This window comes from Marmota marmota, unplaced genomic scaffold, assembly GCF_001458135.2.
Source record: "Marmota marmota marmota unplaced genomic scaffold, marMar, whole genome shotgun sequence".
Taxonomy (NCBI): Eukaryota; Metazoa; Chordata; class Mammalia; order Rodentia; family Sciuridae; genus Marmota; species Marmota marmota.
The window spans coordinates 13856812-13876865 of NW_026000272.1; the positions used below are offsets into that span (position 1 = coordinate 13856812).

General features: G+C 37.1%; 1 protein-coding gene across 4 annotated transcripts in view; it reads right to left on the bottom strand.

Moving 5' to 3' along the window:
- Positions 1 to 20054, bottom strand: part of Adgrg4 (adhesion G protein-coupled receptor G4) — a 115636-nt gene that overhangs the window by 65294 nt on the left and 30288 nt on the right. For all 4 annotated transcript variants that reach the window (XM_048796977.1, XM_048796978.1, XM_048796976.1 and 1 more), the window contains one exon: positions 541 to 6537. In XM_048796977.1, the coding sequence (XP_048652934.1) occupies positions 541 to 6537 (5997 nt within the window). The remainder of the gene's footprint in view (positions 1 to 540; positions 6538 to 20054) is intronic.

Sequence of the window (20054 nt, forward strand, 5' to 3'; positions counted from 1 at the left end):
TGGGAAAGGCAGAGGAGCACAACAGACACTAGTATGGCAATATGTAAATCAATGGATGTGTAACTGATGTGATTCTGCAATCTGTGTATGGGGTGAAGGTGGGAGTTCATAACCCACTTGAATCAAAGTGTGGAATATGATATGTCAAGAAATTTGTAATGTTTTGAACAACCCACAATAAAAAATTAAAAAAAAAAAGAAAAAAAGAAAGAAAGAAAAATTTCTGTATCAGTTTAATCTACTTTGGAAAGCACTTCAAACAAAAATAAAATATTACTTAGAATTTAAAAAAAAGAACAAAACGTGTAGAAAGGAGGCTTAAAAATGTCATACTGAGTGCAAAGATACATTTGCATTATATTTAATTAAATACAAGAAACTTTTCTACACAATTATGTTTGCACAAGAACACTATGTCTCTGAAGAAGAGAAACACTTGCACACTTCTTCATCTTTTCTGCTCTCATAGAACTGTCTAACTTAGAGAACACATGGCCCATTATGCCTTCTATTAGGGATACGTACATAAAGAAATAGTACCTTTGGGCTCAGCAGCAACTGGTGAAGTCAGTGCTTCTGTAGATAGAAAGGAATATGTGGAGTCCATCCAGGTTGTCTCAAAAGAAGAAGACTTTAGTGAAGTCACAGTTGCTTTGGAAGGATGTGTTATTCCAGTAGCTGTGAATGAAAATAAAGCTCCAGTGGCACTGGATGTAGTAGTGGTTGTATTTATGAGGTAATCTAGTATGGGATTAGGAAGAGTTAAAGTAGAAGATACTGACTCGGCTGGAATTGAGCTCCATGCAGATGTTTTTGTAGGTTTAGGCAGAGACATGGAACCAATAGATGGAGTGTGGTCAGCTGTAGAATGTGACATACTCATTCCATCAACAGATGGAGGTTGAGACATAGTTCTGGAGTTGGTAGTCATAGTAGCTCTGGAGGATACTTCAGGGGTTGTGGAAATGTATACATTGTCATCTGTGATTTTTGTAGAAATGGGGAGAGAAGTTGGAGAGCCATTAATGATACTGCCCAGGGTAGGTGTAGGAGTATTTTTTGTAAGTGTGGTGCTTTCAGTAGCAAAGGGAAGTATTGAAATGTTAATGTGTGGGTATGTTGATATCATGGAAGAAGTTGGAAATGTAGATTTTGACACCCCTACTGGGGAGGAAGTTATAACATGAGGAGCATTAGTTATAGTCACCAGGGAAAAACCTGAAGGAAGACTAGATAAGATCCAAGTCAGCACTGATGAAGTAGTAGTCTTGGAGATTTTAGAAGGATTTGATGGATATGTGGTCCTAGGCATTACAGATGTGGTTGTTTTCTCAAATGTGTGCTTACTGTTAGCAGAAGAGGTGAAGATATCTCTTAAAGATGTTGACAATGAAGAGCTTTCAGAAATACCAAAGGTAGGAAAAATTTCTGATGTGGTAATTGATGACATTGCCATAACATCTTTAGAGACTAGACCAGTCTGCGGGGCTGCATATGTTGACAAAGACCCAGGAACAAGGTGCAGAGTCTCTGTTTCTGTCTTTTTGGATGTAGGCACATGAGTAGTAGTAGAAATTGGAAACTGAGAATATTCAGTTCTGGGTGTGTTCCAGGAAGTTGTAAGCAGAGACTTTGTGTTACTAGATGTAATTTTTGTTCCAAGAACTGGATATTCAACCATTTGTGATGTAAGAGAGACCTCTGGAGTAGAGAACTCAGCATTTGCCTCAGTACCATGAGGTGAATAAAGAAGTGATGTCAAAGAGGGTGTAGTTGTATTGGATGGGGTCCATGAAGGATATAAAACAGGAGTATTCCCAGATGTAGCTCTTTTTGTTATCTCAGCTGATAAGGAGATATTTTCTGACAAGGAAGTCATATTTCCCATATTAGAGGAAAGGTAAATGGTGGTGTCTTTTACACTTTTTGTGGATCCAAAAGTGCTCTTAGAGTCAGTTGAAGATGGGGAAACCTGGATATTCAAGGAAGTATGAAGATTATCTGAAGGAGTAGGCAAAAGCCCATTTTCAGGGACAGGAGTTCTAGAATAAGTATTTGCGAGAGATGTCACTCTACCACTGCTCATAGCCAAACGGGAGCTGTTAGTAATCCCAAGTAATATGCCCAGGGTTGTAGCTTCATCTCCTTTTAATGATTGTTGGATTGTTGACAGCAATGGTGAAGACGTGCTTGTTGGAATGGAGGAAATAGCTTCACTGTTCTTAGAACTAAGTAGAGAGGTGGCAGTGGTACCTACAACTGAAGTCACTATTCCAGCTGGAATAGTGGTTGAAATGGTTTTCATGGATAGAAAACTTGGCTGTGTTGGAAAGGATGTGGCTGTAGGTGTGATCATTTCTGAAGTAGGTTCAACATATGTCACAGGTATGGCATTCAGTGTAGATATTTGTGTGGTCATAGCAGTCCTAGGGGTAGTTGAAGACCATAAAATAGAGAATGACCCACTTGTTGTGGAAGTGTCAAAATAACCTGCTGCAGGTAAGGAAACAGAATCATTAATTGGCCTAGAAGACATCTCAAATGTGGGCCCAGAAGTGGTCATAGTAGTATTTTTCAAACAATTTGAGTGTGTGGTTTTAGAAGACTTGGTCATTGGTATTGTGGGAGTATCAGAAGCATTTTTGGAAGTGAAAGTAGTGGCATTAACTGGCAGTGAGGTTATATGGTAAACAGGAATTGAGGTTGTCGTGGAAGTTTCCCCAAGAAGTGTTGTAGTTACAGAAAGGACTGTAGTGATCCCATTAGTTGAAATCATTGTAAAATTGTTATTGGATAATCCAGCTGTGGAAGGAGACAAAGACTTAGGTAAAGTATGTATGCTTTCAGAAGTAGAAGAGGCAACTAATGAAGTTATCTCAGGTTGAGTCTTAAGTGAAGGCAGGTCTGAAAGAGTTGTGTTGATGAGTACATTATTTGATATTCTGGTTGTCCTGGGAGTTATGGTATGAATGATTGAAGTATTCTGGTGATATGAGACAAGGTGAGTTGTAGAGGAGGAATTCACTATCATTTCTGCAGTTCTGGGAGTATATACATGAAGGTCATTTGTGCTTTCTTTATCAGGAGACAAAAAAGTGGTTATTGTCAGAGCTTGTGAAGGGAGAATTGTTTTCCCAAAACTAGTAGACATTTCTGAAATGTGAACATCTGCTGTTTTACTTGAGGTCAAGGTAAGTGTAGCCTCTGTGCTCCCAGAAGTCAGAAATGAAGTTGAATTCCCATCAGGTATAGTCCCAGATTGAATCTCTGAAGGTGAATGTGTTCGATAGCTAGAAGGTTTTGTGGTTTCAGAAAATCCTGTATCTGTCATTTCTAAGGATGAAGTACCCTGGGAATAGGAAATAAAAGAATTCTTTGAAGGAGACATTTCTGTCCCTGCCAAAGTCCTTGTGGTTTTCCCCAGGGAAGTGGTTATCTGCTCTTGGTCAGAAGATAAATTAGAGGTGCCAGTTGCCAATTGGGTAAAGACTGGTGTGTTTACAAGACGTGTGGAAGGCTGAGAAACGTGAATGCCTACTGAGGTAGTAAGATTTTTGGCAGAGGTGTGCAAAGACATGTCTTCATCAACAACAGAGGTCTCTGTGGTGCCAGTAGCCAAGCTAACAGTATTTCCACCACTGCTGAAAGTATATGGAAAGCTAAGACCATAGGTAGAAGTCTTCTCCACTTGAGATATGGGTTGAGTTGTTACTGGTGCAGATGTAGTTGTGACCAAATGAGTAGAGGACACAAAAGGTATGTTGTCAGGGGGAGGTTTTGAGCATACAAGAGTGTGTGTGGATGGTGTTACTATGTCAGCTGAGGTGGAGGAAAGGATTGTCCTAGTGTTAGATGTCACAGGAGTGAGAGGTCTCATTGAGACTACAGTTTCTGTCAGAGGGGGAACTGCCATGGGTGTCTTTGTAGTAGAGATCACTACGGCCTCTGAAGTGGTATCAGTTGAGTTTCTGTGGGTAGGCATAGCATCACTGGTTGTGGAAGCTGTTTGACTCAATTGTGGCACCAATGCTGTGGTTTTTGTAGCAGATGACAGAGTTGAAACATTCGAGAACATAGATGTGGAGAAATCCTTGGCCAGTGTAAAAGGCTCAGACATGGTCACCTTAGTTTCATCAGACACCACCATAGAGACGACAGAAGAAGTGACACCAGAAACATTAACTGGCAGTGAAAACATACTGGTAACAGCTGTAGGGGTTACTGAGGAATGAGTAGCTGCAGTCTGTGGAGGTATGACATCAGCAGACGAGAACAAAGCTGTCCTGTCTGTAGGAATAGTGGTGACACTGGCTTCCAATATTCTTGTGGTAGAAGCATCCAGGAGTTCAGGGAATGTCTGCATTTTCCCAGAAGTGGGAGACAGAGCTAAATTTCCCTCAGGTGTCTCTGAAGTCCATTGTGCTGAATAGTTGTGGGTTGAATTAAAGATTTCTGTAGCTCCATTGTATGGACTCTTAGGTGTGGTTTGCATCAAATTTGTTGAAAACCAATTCCCTCCCACCTCAGTAGTTACAGTTTTATGATCCAATAGATTAGTTAAATTTTCTGTATCAGGAAAAGGGGAAACAGTGGCAAAAGCTGTCACTGTTTGTGCTGATTCATCTATCATTTCCAGCATTGTTGAAAATTGAGAAAGCTCAGCTACTGCTGCTATTGTTGATTTTTCCTTAGGATGATGGGAAGTTGTTTCTTTTCTTGTCACAGTAACATTGAATCTTTCTGTTGTGACAGACTTTGGTACTGGGGCTGTTGTATCACCAAATGTGCTTGTACCATTTGTTTCTGTTTGTGTTGCTTCAGAAGTGTTTTCTTCAGTAGAAAATTTTAGTTTAATATCAGCAAGGGTAGATGTTATATCTGCTGATGGAACAACTGTCTCCTTTGGTGTTGAAGGAAGTTCATTTGCACCTACTGTGGACATAGAGTTGGTTTTTAGTAGTAAGGTGGTAAATTTAAACTCAGGCAGATTAGTTACATTTGTAGTTCCAGAAATGGTAGAAAAATTAGCAAACTGTGAAGATATTATTTTGGTAAGAGCTGTTGTATATCTAGCTGTAGTGGTATCAGTACTAGTGGTAGCCTTACTTTCTGTGGAGGCTTCCAGTGGGGTGATAATATTAGTAGTTGTGGATGAATATTCTGTATTAGTAATATTCCCATGTAATGCTGATGTGAACTTTTCATTAGGTACAAATGTAAGTGTGGTAGTTGTATTTATAGATGTTACCAGGGTCTGTTCTGGCCTAGAAGTCCAAGTGTTACCATTGGTGGAAAATCCATGGGCAGTTTCATCAGTTGTGGGTGTGGAATCTGATTCAGATGCCTTGGATGTGGAAAGTGATTTAGTAGAAATTAAAGTAAGCATGTGTTCACCAGCTGTGGGTGTATTGTGAGTATGTACTGACCCTGCGATTGTGGAGGAGAAAGTAGTTTTAGCCACTGTAGGTGCAAGTGTGATTGCAGGAGTGAAGGCTGTGTTTGAACTCTCAGCATCAACAACTGTCTGTACATTCTGAGTTCTAGTGATTGGAGAGGAGGTCACAGAATAAAAAGCCATAGAAGAGGTGTCTTTTGCATTGGAGGTAGATATGGCATCCTCCAAGCTGGGTGAAGAAATATTCTGGAAATTTGTAGATGCCCATTCTGTTTCTGCTGTTCTTACAGCAGGTGTGGTCTCAAAAGGCATAACAGAATGAACTGTAAATGCTGTTTGCACATCAGTTTTTGCCAATGTAGATATTGTCTGATTTCTCGTAAATATAGAATCCACTGGAGCAACTGTAGAGATGAGCACAGACTCAGGTGGGAATGTTGATGCAGTCTCAGTGACAGTACTTGTACCTGAAGTCTCTTCTACTGTGGACCAAGGTACAGTTCTGGCAGCTGTAGATACAAGAAACTCTTGCCCAGATGTGGTAAAAGGGAAAGGTGGAATAACTGTAGATTTCTGTTTGGGCCAAGATGTTGTAGACATGGATGTTGACTCAATAATTGAGAATAAAGATGTGGTCTTCATAATAGCTGACTGAGATTCAGCTGAAGTTTCTGATGGACTTGAATTCTTGGTAAATCCAGATGTGGAAAGGAAATTAATAGCTGTAGTTGGATGTGAGGTCTTAGTAGACATGACTTCTGCCATTTTTGTTGTCCTTTTGCTTTCTGAACTTGAGGATTTAGTTATTTTCATGGAATCAGTGGTAGTGCATATAGATGTACTCTGGGTAGGCCGAGAGATGGCTGCAGAAGATAGACCATCTGCAGCAAAGGTAGCTGTCTCAGCTATAGATGTCCTTAAATTTTTTGATGCAGTCATTATTTCTACAGGTGAAGATGTTTTATTAGAATATGATAAAGTTGTATAATTCGTTGCATCCATAGGAATGCTTTTAGACATCACTGCAGATACATGTACAGTCTTTTGTGGTCTTAGTTCAGTAATTTGGGAAGGGGTTGTCAAGTTTATTTGTTGTGGAAGAGGCATACTTGTTTCTTCAATTGTCATATTTTCAGAAAGAACTGTAAAATCAGAAGGCATTTTTTACTTTGGATTCAGCCTTAGAAATCAGAAACAATTTTTTATGGAAAACATCTAGTTTCTTTTTCATTTTTAAGAGAAATAAGTATCATAGACATAATCACATTGTTTATTTCATTTTTCTTAAAATGATGTATACTCACTAATATCTTATATGGTTCTCATAATACCTTGGTTAGGTAACTTACTATTACCATGGAAGGTATTCCTACCATGGTATGTCCATATAGATACTTAAGAAAGGGAAACATGCTAAAGTAGCACTGATTGACAGAATTAGCTTTGGGAAAGGTACAAAATCCTTGAAAGACATATTTACCAAAAATCACCAAAGAAGAAATGGATAATTCTATTAGTTTTATATCTATTAAAGTAACCAAATTGTGTACTTAAAAAATCTTCTAAAAAAGAATATCAACTTTTGATTCAAATAGAAGTAGTTTTAAATCTTGATTCATTACTTGCTTACTATAAAACTTTGCAGTAGCTTACTTAAACTCTGTGCTTCAATATCCTATTCTGCAATGTAAGGACTGTAATAACACCCACCTTATAAAATTGTCATGAGACTTAAGTGAGTTAATGTGTGTGAAACATTTAGCATAATGCCTGGCACACAGTAACTTCTCAAAAAATATTTGATCTGTCTAAGTCAACTTTCTATCACTCATTTAAACACTAGAAACTGAAAACATTTTTATCTGGAGCCTCAAGATTAAAATGTCTTAACCATGAGATAGATAGATAGATAGATTTGTGTATATTTGTATTATATACATTATAACATACACAAAAATAGAAATGTCAAAAAATGGTAACAAAAATATAAGGAGAAATTGTAATATTTTCTTCCTATATTCTAGCATATTGTTTGGTTACCCCATGGGACTTTGTACCCTGCTCTGAAGAACAATGGAGCCTAACTTATGCCTCCATTCAGATCAATTAAAGTTAACTAGAATTGTGAATACTATTCTACTATTCTAAGTTCTGTGAGAAATACATAGACTTATAGCATGATTCCTTCCCTCAAAGAGTTTATACTCTCATTGAGAAAGTTTTATAGTACTGAAATATTTTAAAAGATACAATAGTATTTTAAAACAAAACAATAATGAAGTTTATAATAAAGCAAACAATAGAATATAATAAGGTTCTACACGTCACCAGTATGCAATGGGAGATCAATACTGTGAAAGAGCAAACCTGGCTTCAAGCTAATGAGGAAGCTTTCTCTTACACCTTTGAGAAATGATAGAATTAGGGTAGATTAGGCAAAGGTACATGGCATTGAATACGGAGGCAGCAAAAGATCAATCTAGCAGGGAATGGGAGGGAGTGTGTTGAATAGTGATGAGAAAGAATGAAAGATTAAGATGGGACCTGAAGGGAAGAGTAGGAAGACAGATGAGAAAAGATAATGTAGCTGCTTTCATGTATTGGGTATTTACTACAAACCAAGTACAGTGCTGCATGCAATCTCATTTAATCTGCCTAATAACTATAGGGTAAATATTATGATTATCCTTATTTTAGAATTGTTAGAAAATTCACATGAATCATCCAAGTTCACACTTGAAATTCAAACCAAGGTTTATCATCTGTGCTCTAAATCATTGCACCATTTTGAGTGATCCATATTCTTAAAAAAAAAATTTTGTAGTTGTGTATGGACAGCATGCTTTTATTTTATGTGGTGCTGAGGTGCTTATGAGGTGCTTTTTTAATGTAGTACTGAGGATGGAACCCAGTGCCTCATGCATGCTAGGCAAGCACTCTGCCACTGAGCTACAGCCCCAGCCCATGAATGATCCATATTCTTGACCAAGGGGAATGAGTTAATAAAAAGCAGTCTTGAGGAAAAGAAATTTCGTGGTGGTATACAGGATGAGCAGGAACTAGAGGGGACTGGACACAAAGAGACTCTTAAGATGCTGGTAAGTCCTCTTCCCCCAATCTCCTCCCACCAACTCTGAGCCATCCCTATTGTCCATTTCCTCCATGCCTGCACTTGGGCAATCAAGCACTGATGGACACGGTCACCCAAGAGGATAAATTAGCATGTACCATAACTTCAACCTCAAATAAGACTTTCACACTGCCCATCCACCCTACTACTTTTCTCTGGTCAATTTATGCTCCCACACAGCAATAACTCTTTCAAATCTTCCCCATTTTCAAATTCCACCCCCACATGTTTATCAGATCATCATGCCTCCTACTTTAAAAGAAAAAGTAATTGAAATCATCAGCTAGAAACTCAACTGTGCTTTAGATCCTGTCACCTCCTACCATTCAGAAACCTCAAATCATCAGTTATCACTTTCTGTCCCTAATCAGTGTTTCCATCCTGATATGAAACATATTCCAGTCTCTTGAAATAAAAAAATCAAAACCCCACATTCCTCTGCAGGCACTGCCTTATCTCTCTTCTCCCCATAACTCCCCAAATTCTTTAAAGATAGTTTATCTATGCTGACTACCTCTACTTCTCTGGCTACTCCTTCTCTGTATCTTTTGCAGACTCACCCTATTTTACCTTGCAAAGGCTTGGCCCCAGCCTCTCTACTCTTCTCATTCTGCAGTTTTTCCACAACCAGTGTTTCAGTTTACACCTATACACAGACCAATCTCAAAGTCATATCTGCGGACCAATTCTGTATTCTGAACTACACATTTTTATAACTAATTGCTTCCTTGATGTAATCTCTTAGATAGCTTTAATATCTCAAACTGAACATACCCCAACATGAACTCATCATCTTCTATCCAAACTGATCTTCTTCTGGTATTTCTTTACTGAATGATACCACCATACCTTTAGTTATAAAAGTTAAACTCCTCTCCATCTGTCTCCTCCATTCTCCCACTCACCTGCCATAACCAACCTGTAATTGTGTTCTTTAGATCTTATTGCCTGAATTTCTCTCTCTTTCTTATTTTTGCAGATACTAGAATTGAACCCAGAGGTGCTCTATAACTGAGTGGCATTCCCACTCTTTTTATTCTTATTTTTTATTTTGCAATAGTCTTACTAGGTTGCCTAGGCTGGCCTTGAACCTATGATCCTCTATCCTTAGCCCAGTTGCTGAGATCACAGGTGTGCACCACAATGACTGGCCTAAATACCTCGATACAATCAATTTCTCTCTATCAGTTGCCATGCTGATCAAACTACCAACCTCTGACTACTACAGCAACCTCTCCATTGAGCTCTCTGTCACTGCTCTTGGGTCCCCTCCAATCTGTTCTATTATGCAATCAGAATGATCTTTTTGAAAGGCAAATATAATCATGTCACACACACACAAGCACACACTCAGCTCCTTTTAGTGGCTTTTCATTGTTCACAGGATGAAAATAATTTTTTTTAGTGGAGCCTATAAAACCATTTATGGTTTGATTCCTACCCACCTCTCCAGCCTTAATTTGTTCCAAGTCTCTCCCTTTTCTTCCAAGCTTCTTCTTCTTCTTCTTCTTCTTTTCTCTCTCTCTCTCTCTCTCTCTCTCTCTCTCTCTCTCTCTCTCTCATACTGAGCATTGAACCCAGGGCCACTTAACCACAGAGCCATATCCCAAGACCTTTTGTTTATTTTTTTAGAGACAGTTTTGCTGATTTGCTTAGGTCCTCGCTAAGTTGCTGAGGCTGCCCTCGAACTTGCAATCCTCCTGCCTCAGCCTCCTGAGTCACTGGGATCACAGGTGTGTGCCACTGCACCCAGCTCTAAGCTTCTTTTCAGTTCTCTAGTACTTAGTATTCTCCTTCTACCAAAAAAGCATTGCACATTCTGTTGCCACAAATTACAATGTTGTTCCTGTTCTTCTTCATTTTATTAATTCATCTTTCAGATCTCAATTCATGCATCACTTCATCAGGAAAGCCTAAATTACCTAACCTCACAAGTAGCTCAAAGTAGTCTATCTGAGAGTATTATGACATCTCATACTTATTCTTCATAGTATTTTCCATACCTGCAGTTTTACAGGTGTTTGGATGTGCATATTAATATCTGTCTTCCTTCCTATGCCATATGGGCAAGGATCTCTTCTTTCACTACTTACCATTGTATCCTCAATTCCAATTTTTAGACTAACTGAATAATTGGAAATGAAGAAGGCAGGGAATGAGGTGAAACAATGTGAAGACCCTAATCCTATCACAATTAGAAAGGAGGAATTAATGGGATATAGTAACAAGTTTAAGAGATAATAACAGAGAAACCTCTAAGAGTTCAAATTTTGATTTTTGGAAATTCAGACAATACTGGTAAAATTCACAAAAATTGAAAAATTGAGACAGAAGCCTCACTCAGAGCAACAACAACAAAAAACACACACCCAGTTTAGGCTTGGATAAGTGGAATTTGGAATCATGATGGAAGATCCAAGTGATAATGGTGCATAGTAAAATTCAAGATTGTCGTAAACTTTCTCCAATTTAAATCACCCAAAATGAAATCCTGCATATTTACCTTAGGGAAACTAGTACTTTAAATTTACCTGAGAATCATTTACCTACGATGTGAGAATAATCATGGTGGTAGAAAATCTACTAACTTATCTCACTGTCTTGAGCATTAAAATTACTTTTAATTTGCATATCCAGAAATTCTGAGGTGTGTGTGTAGGATGTTCTTTAGGATTTTGTGGTTATTAGCAAGTAAAATGAATCTTGCAATAACTGTATAGATAACTTGATAAAAGTATATACATCTATAAGGGGGAAAAGTCAAGTTATATAAATAATTTTGAGCTTAATTTTACAAAATCATTTCAATTATCAGAGATTCACATTCTGTTAGGTCTTATAAAGAAATCATTATATTTCAACAGTACAATATTTACTTCAGGTTTTCTGCCTTTAAGTTGTCCATAACTACAAGTAAAAGAAAAGAAAAGCCAGGGTCTTAGATTTCTTTTTTAATTTTTTAGGTACCCCAGATTAAATTTAGGAGTACTTAACCATGAGCCTTTGTGTGTGTGTGTGTGTGTGTGTGTGTGTGTGTGTTTTGAAACAGAGTCTCACTGAGTTGTTTAGGGCCTCACTAAATTGCTGAGGCTGGATTTGAACTGATAATCTTCCTCCTTCAACCTCTCAAGCCAGAGATTACAGGCAGGGGCCACCGTGCCTGGCTTAGTTTTCATTTTTGCAAATGGGTTTATCACAGCCAATTGGCTTTGGAAAGTTGGTAATTTCTATCACATAGAAGCAATGTGGAATCCCAGAGCCTGAATCTCTATGATTTTGATAGAAGATTTCACAATCCCCAGTCCTTGACAACTGATTAGTAATCGAGCTGCATTCACTTTTTAGGATAACAACAAAACACTAAATATCACAAAATCCTAAATTACCTCCTTTGATGCACTACTCAAAGAGCACTGTTAGTTTAATCCATAACAAGTAATGGGAAACTCTTTTGGAAAACAGGAGATGGGAGTTAAACATGGTATTTTTATCAAAAAGGGCTGAGCCATAGATGTGACAATTATTATTAACATTTCTAGCAAGCCTCTCAAAAAGAAACATAAGATTTACAAAAATATAAACAAATTAGTTGAGCAAGATAGCATTTTAAGTACCAGAGATCTCTTAGAAAATACTTCTTCTAGAGAGCCCACAAAATGGGGAAAAAAAATCTTTGCCATCTGCACCTCAGATAGAGCATTAATCTCCAGGTTATATAAAGAACTCAAAAAAACAAAATACCAAAAAACCCCACCAATAATCAATAAATGGGCAAAGAAACTGAATAGACACTTCACAGAAGAAATACCAATGATCAACAAATATATGAAAAAATGTTCAACATCACTAGCAATTACAGAAATACAAATTACTATCTCTCCAGTCAGAATGGCAATTATCAAGAATGCAAGTAACAATTAATGTTGGCAAGGATGTCGGGGAAAAGGTTCACACATACATTGCTGGTAGGACTGCAAATTGGTGCAACCACTCTGGAAAGCAGTATGGAGATTCCTCAGAAAACTTGGAATGGAACCACCATTAGACCCAGTTATCCCACTTCTTGGCATATATCCAAAGGACTTAAAATCAGCATACTATAGAGATGCGACCACATCAATGTTTATAGCAGTTCAATTCACAATAGCTAAGCTATTGAACCAACCTAAGTGCCTTTCAACAGATGAATGGATAAAGAAAATGTGGTACATGTACACAATGGGATATTACTCAGCCATTAAGAAGAATTAAATCATGGCATTTACCAGTAAATGGATGAATCTGGAGACTATCATACTAAATGAAATAAGCCAGTGCCACAAAAACAAAGGCTGAATCTTCTCTCTTACATGAGGATGCTAATTCATAATAGGCATTGAGAAGGGAGAGGGATAAGTGGAGGTTTATGGATTAGACAGGGGGAGTGGGGAGAAAGGAGGGAGAATAGACTGGGAAAGACAGTAGAATCAATTATACATAACTTTCCAATATTCATATATTAATACACAACCAGTGAAACTGCACATATTGTACAACTATAAGAATGGAAAATTATACTCCATGTATGTATGATATGTCAAAACACATTCTACTGTCATGTATAACCAAAAATAATATTTTTTTAAAAATTTAAAAAATATTTTTAAAAGAAAATATTTCTTACATTACTCCATTCTAAACTGAAACCTGGATTTCTATTTTTCAGAAAAAAATTCCATTTAATCTTTCAGATGCAAGGTTCCCCCCCCCCCCTACATCCCAGAGGGCCTGCTGTATCAAATTTTTTCTCTAAAGTAATTACTAATAAAAATTTATATCTTCATTCATGAAAATCACAGAATTTTAGAACCAAGTCTTAGGAATTATTTTCAATTTTTTTCATTTAAATATGAGGCCCAGAGAGGTTTAATGTTGAGAAGATAAGATTTTCATAGATAAAATATTTAGAGAAGCAATAAGACAGTATGGCAATGCCTCAATTATTTAGCACCCATAAATGCATGCCCTCAATTTACATGGAACCACCAAAGAGAAAGAAGCAAAAAGGCTCTACTGATATAATCAAGAAGAAACAAACTTCAATACTAAATGCCAAATTCTTCAAACGCTGAACAGTACAAAATACAACAATCATCTAAAATATCTTCTAAGACATAAACTTTAGAGCAGAATATCACATTGTCAAACTGAAACATTAAGGCAAACATGCTATCCCAGACATTGAAAACCAATATTGATCCCAAACTAGCACCATTCTTTGGAAGAGTAACTGCTTTAAAGAATCATTCATATCCCAGATAAAGACAATCCAATCAAACATCAGTAGCTCTTTAGAATCAAGACCCATAGGAACTAAAGAATGTTTAAAACCTAGAACTAAAGAATGTTTAAAACCTAAGTCTAGCAATTCATTACAATGACTTAGCAAACATATTCAGTATAATTAGTGTGTAATGTAGGCTTGATAGTGAATATAAACTTCTTTGATAATTTATTTATTCATGTCCTTTTTGTTGTAATCTACATGTACTTTTGTTTTTCTTAAATTCAGTGGCTCACACTTTCTGCCCACCTATCATTTCTAATGAGAGAAGTTCACTACAGTTTTGTCTCATCAATCATTTCCTCTTCTCCATATGTGGTGTAGGTTTTTTTTGTTAAAGTCCCTAAATGGTATACTTATCTCAATTGAATATAATGCCTATCCTGCTCAGGAAAGAAAATGTTGTAAGTGAGGTAGATACAATGCTAGCCATATCATCCCTATCATTTTGATGCACCTTATTCATCTACACACACACACACACACACACACACACACACTTCTATTGCCCAAGAACTGATGTTAAAAGCAAATGGAGACTTTTATCAACTAAACAAGATGACATAGGTCCACTTTTCCCTTTCTCTTCAAAGTAAGAATAACTATAAATCCTGGAAATGGTACAAGTGATAATCAAAGAGTTATGAATGATACTCTAATGAAAACAAACTGATTTGGAACCACAGAATAGAGGAATGATTTAGTGGTGGACATCCTGCCTACCCCAACCCATTATAAAAAGGCAACTCAGGCTTTGCATTTCCCAATCTCCAACAGAGCAACAGAACATAGTCCAAGTAGGCTCATCCACTTCTAGAACAAAGGAGTCCCTCTAACAACATGACACCACTAGCAATGGGAACTGATTGGAATCCTTGGTAACAATGAGCAGTCAACCAAAGCCCTTTCCATCCCTGCAGACCTAAATAAACTCTGCCTACAAAAACACACTGGCTGGACAGAACCGGGTCTGGAAAGACTATTTGCAGGCTGGGGATGGGGCTAGTGGTAGAATGCTTGCCTAACATGTGCAAGGCACTGGGTTCTATTCTCAGTACCACATAAAAATAAATCAATGAAATAAAAGGTATATTTAAAAAGACTATTTGCTCCTTTTTTCTCAAAAGTCTCCTCAGCAACTCAGAAACACTAAGTCAAGTAGGCGTAAGAGGAAAAAACGAACCAGCCTCTTTGAACCTGCAGTCTGAGATTAATTTTTTTTCTACCTCGGGATTGAACCCAGGGGGATTAACTATTGAGCTACATCACCAGCCCTTTTTATTTTTTTTATTTTGAGACAGAATCTCACTAAGTTGCATAGGGATTCACTAAGTTGCTGAGGCTGGCTTTGAACTCGTGATCCTCTAAGCCTCCCAAGTTGCTGGGATTACAGGTATATGCCACCATGCCCAACCCTAAGACTCTTCTCCCTCACCCAGAGATACCAAAGAAGCCAAGAAGAATAACAAAAGGAACCCACTAGCACTAAGTGGTCTGGCCCAAGATTCTTCTTTCCTGCCCAGAGACACAAGGGAAATGATATTAAAGTACAAGAAAATTACAATTTGAGTGAAAAATGATAGTTGACTCATGGTACACCAAGATGAATCAGATATTGGAATTATTTGACAAGAATTTTAAAGCAACCAGCATAAAAGTAACTGTACAAGCAAATATAAATTCTCTTGAAATGAAAAAAATAGCTCAGAATAGAAATATAAGTTATAAAGAACCAAGTGGAAATACAGAACTAAAAAATATTATAACAGATAGTTTTAAAATTTCATGGATGGGCTCAATAGCAGATTGGAGATGACAGTAGAGTTAATAAATCTGAAAAGAGAACAATAGAATTCACCCAACTGAAACAACAGAAAATAGACTAAAAAAGTAAACAGATCCCTAAGGACATGTGAGACAATAACAAAATATCAACATTCTTATTGAATTTCTAAAAGAGGAGAAAAGCAATGGGACTAAACAGGTATTAAAAGAAATTAAGATTTAAAGCATCCTGAAAACGACAAAAGTCACAAACCTACATATTCAGGAAGCTGAATGATCTTTCAACAATATAAACCCAAATAAATCCATGTCTTATATCATAATTAAACTTTTGAAAGCTGAAAGACAAAGGACAAATCTTGAAAGTATCCAAAGAGTAATGACATATACAAGGGAGCAACAATTCAAATGACAGCAGATTTCTCATCTGGAACGAAACAGGCCATAGGAAGTAGCACAACATTTTTCAAATGCTGACAGAAAAGAACTGGTAGCTGTGTTTTCTATATCCAGCAAAGCTATCCTTGAGTAAAAAATGGAAATAAGAACATTTTCAGATTAAAGAAAACTAAAATAATTGCTCACTAGCATGCCTACCCTTAGCAGGTTTACTAAAGGGAGTACTTCAAACAGAAGGGAAATTATTATTATTATTTTATTCATCCTAATTAGTTATGCATAACTGCAGAATGCATTTTGACACATCATACATATATAGTATAACTTCTCATTCTTCTGCTTGTATCTGATGTAGAATCTCACTGGTTGTAACCTAGAAATCCAACTCCTTGGTTTCTACCTAAAGGACTTAAAATCAGTATACTACAGTAACACAGCCACATCAGCATTTATAGCAGTTCAATTCACAATAGCTAAACTATGGAACCAACCTAGGTGCCCTTCAACAGATGAATGGATAAAGAAAATGTGGTATATATACACAATTGAATACTATTCAGCCTTAAAGAAGAAGCAAATTTTAGCATTTGCCAGTAAATGGATGGAACTGGAGGAAATTATTTGTAAAAAGGAATCTTGGAGGATCAGGAAGAAAGAACGAGCAATCAACATAAATATGGGTACACACAATAGACTATCATTTCCTTCATGAGATTTATAAATCATATTTGATGATTAAGAGAAAATTTGTAGCAGTATCTGTTACTCAATACAAGTAAAATTTAAATAAGAAAGGTAAGGAACCAAATTGGAAGCAAGGTTTCCATACTTCACTCAAAGTAGTAAAATATTAATACCATTAGACTTGTAATGTCACATTTTTATATTGAAATACCAAGAGCAACCATAAGAAAAATAAACAGAGATAAACTCAAAACATTAAAAATAAAATAAATTGGGGCTGGGGATGTGGCTCAAGTGGTACCCCGCTCCCCTGGCATGGGTGCAGCCCGGGTTCGATCCTCAGCACCACATACAAACAAAGATGTTGTGTCTGCTGAAAACTAAAAAATGTAAATAAAATATTAAAAATAAAATAAATCAAGATGAAATCCTAACATATATTCAAGTAATCCACAAATTGTTTTTTTTACCAAAAAAACGCACTTCAGTTATAGATATAGGTAGATTGAAAGTATAAAGGATGGGAAAATTTACATCATGCCAACATTCAGTTTAAGATAAACAAAAGTGGCTGTTATTAACATTTAATAGAGTACAGAACAAAGAAAATTGCTTGAGTCATCAGTACTTTTACAATGATAGAAGGCTTGATTCATCAGGAAGACAGTGATATTACATGTATACACACACACACTCAAACAGCAGAGCAAAATGTATAAATCAAAAGGAGAAGTAGATAGAACCATTATTATAGTTGCAGACTTCAATAACCCTCTATCAGCAACTGATAAAACTACAAAACAGAAAATCAGCAGGTATATAGAAGTCCTAAAAAACAATCAATGAAATTTAGCTGGCATTTAGAACACTCCAATAAACAATGGCACGATACACATTTTCCGAAGCACCCATGGAATATTATTCAACACATACCATACACTGAGCCGTAAAACAGATTTTTAAAAAATTAATTCATAAGATTGTTTCTCTGATCATTATGGAATCGAACTACAAATTAATTTTAGAAAGACCATAGGAATTGTGCTGCTATAAATATTGATGTGGCTGTGTCCCTGTAGTATGCTGTTTTTAAGTCCTTTGGGTATAAACCAAGGAGTGGGATAGCTGGGTCAAATGGTGGTTCTATTCCCAGTTTTCCAAGGAATCTCTATACTGCTTTCCAGATTGGTTGCACCAGTTTGCAGTTCCACCACCAATGTATGAGTATATCTTTTTCCCTCACAACCTTGTCAACACTTATTGTTGTTTGTATTCTTGATATCTGCCATTCTAATATTCTGACTGGTATGAGATACAATCTTAGAGTATTTTTGGTTTGCATTTCTCTAATTACTAAAGATGTTGAACATTTTTTCATGTATTTTTTGATTGATTGTATATCATCTTCTGAGAACTGTCTTTTCAGATCCTTGGCCCATTTATTGATTGGGTTATTTGGTTTTTTGGCAGCCCAATTAACAATAGCTAAACTGTAAAATCAACGTAGATGCCCTTCAATAGATGAATGAGGAAAGAAGTGGCATATATACACAATGGAATATTACTCAGCAATGAAAGAGAATAAAATCATGGCAGTTGCAGGTAAATGGATGAAGTTAGAGAAGATAATGCTAAGTGAAGTTAACCAATCCCAAACAACCAAATGCCAAATATTTTCTCTGATATGAGGAGGCTGATTCATAGTGAGATGGGGGTTAGCATGGGAGGAATAGATGAACTCTAGATAGGGCAGAGGGTTGGAGGGCAAGGGAGGGGGCATGGGGTTAGAAATGATGGTGAATGTGATGATCATTATTATCAAAAGTACATGTATGAAGACACGAATTGGTGTGAGTATACTATATATACAACCACAGATATGAAAAATTGTGCTCTATATGTGCAATAGGAATTGTAATGCATTCTGCTGTCGTATATAAATAAAAAAGAAATTAAAAAAGAAAGACCATAGGAAAATTTTTAACACAATTCTACATAATCCTCAATTTGAAGGAGACATTGTTAAGAAATTTTTAATTGAATTAAATGAAAGTAAAATACAATATAACAAATTTTGTGAGACACAACTAAAGCAGTACTGTGAAGGAAATTTATAGCACCAAAGGTAGGCAACAGAAAAAAGTCTCAAAATGATGATCTCAGCTTCCACTTCAAGTACCTAGAAAAAAAGAGAGGAAGATAAATCCAAAGTGGGCAGAAGAAAAGATATAATAAAACCACAAAGGAACTCAATGAAATTGAAAATAGCTAAGAAAAAAAGAACAAAAGAAAAATTAAAGGAGTAAAGTTGATTCTTTTAAAGTCAATAAAACTGAAAAATCTCCAGTGAGACTTATAAAGGTGAAAAAGAGAAAAGTTACAAAACACCAATATCAGGAATGAAATAGAATATTACTACACATTCTGTAGCCATTAAAAAGATAATAAGGCAATAACAACACAACCATTAAAGATATTGAACTAGTAATTAAAAAGCTCTAGAAAAAGAAATATCCAGGCTCAGATGATTTCATTGGAGTTTACTATCAAATTGATCTTATACAATCTCTTCCAGAAAGAGAAGAGAAATTAAAGCTTTCAAATGTATTTTATGAAGCCAATGCTATCCTGATAATGAAATTACAGATAGTATGGCGAAAAAATTCATAGACTAAGATGTCTTCTAAACTTAAAGCAAAAATCCTCAACAAAATATTAATACGCAGAGTGGAACCTCCACTCGCGCCCGCAGGGTGAGCAGACCAGTGATCAAACTGCAGATCAGACCCAGGGGTCTGCAGGCGTGGTAGGAGGGGCAGGGCAGATCCGCCGCCCGCGCCTCCAAAGTAGGCAGACCTACAACAGACCGGTGGATCAGGCCCAGGAGCCTGCCGGCACGGTACAAACACCACCCTAATTGGAGTAGTGGCGGAGCAGAGTCACCGCCCGTGCCAGGAACAGGCCCAGCGTCCTGCAGGCGGGGTAGTCACGACACCCCATTTGGAGTAGGGGCAGAGTAGAACCGCCGCCCGCGTCTGCAGGGTAGGCAAACCTGCAACCGACTGGCGGATCAGGCCCGGTGGCCAGCCGGCGTGGTACACTTGTCACCCCAATTGGAATAAGGAGAGAGCAGAGCCGCCGCCCGCACCTGCAGGAAAGATACGCAAGCAGTATGAAAAGACAAGGAAAGAAAGGACCACAAGCAATGCAGGTCAACGCAACTTTAGAAGAGGTAACAGCTGCAGCAGATGGAATGTCAGATAAAGAATTCAGGATATACATGCTTCAGATGATTTGGAGTATCAAGGAAGAAATTAAACAGCAAAATCAGACAATGA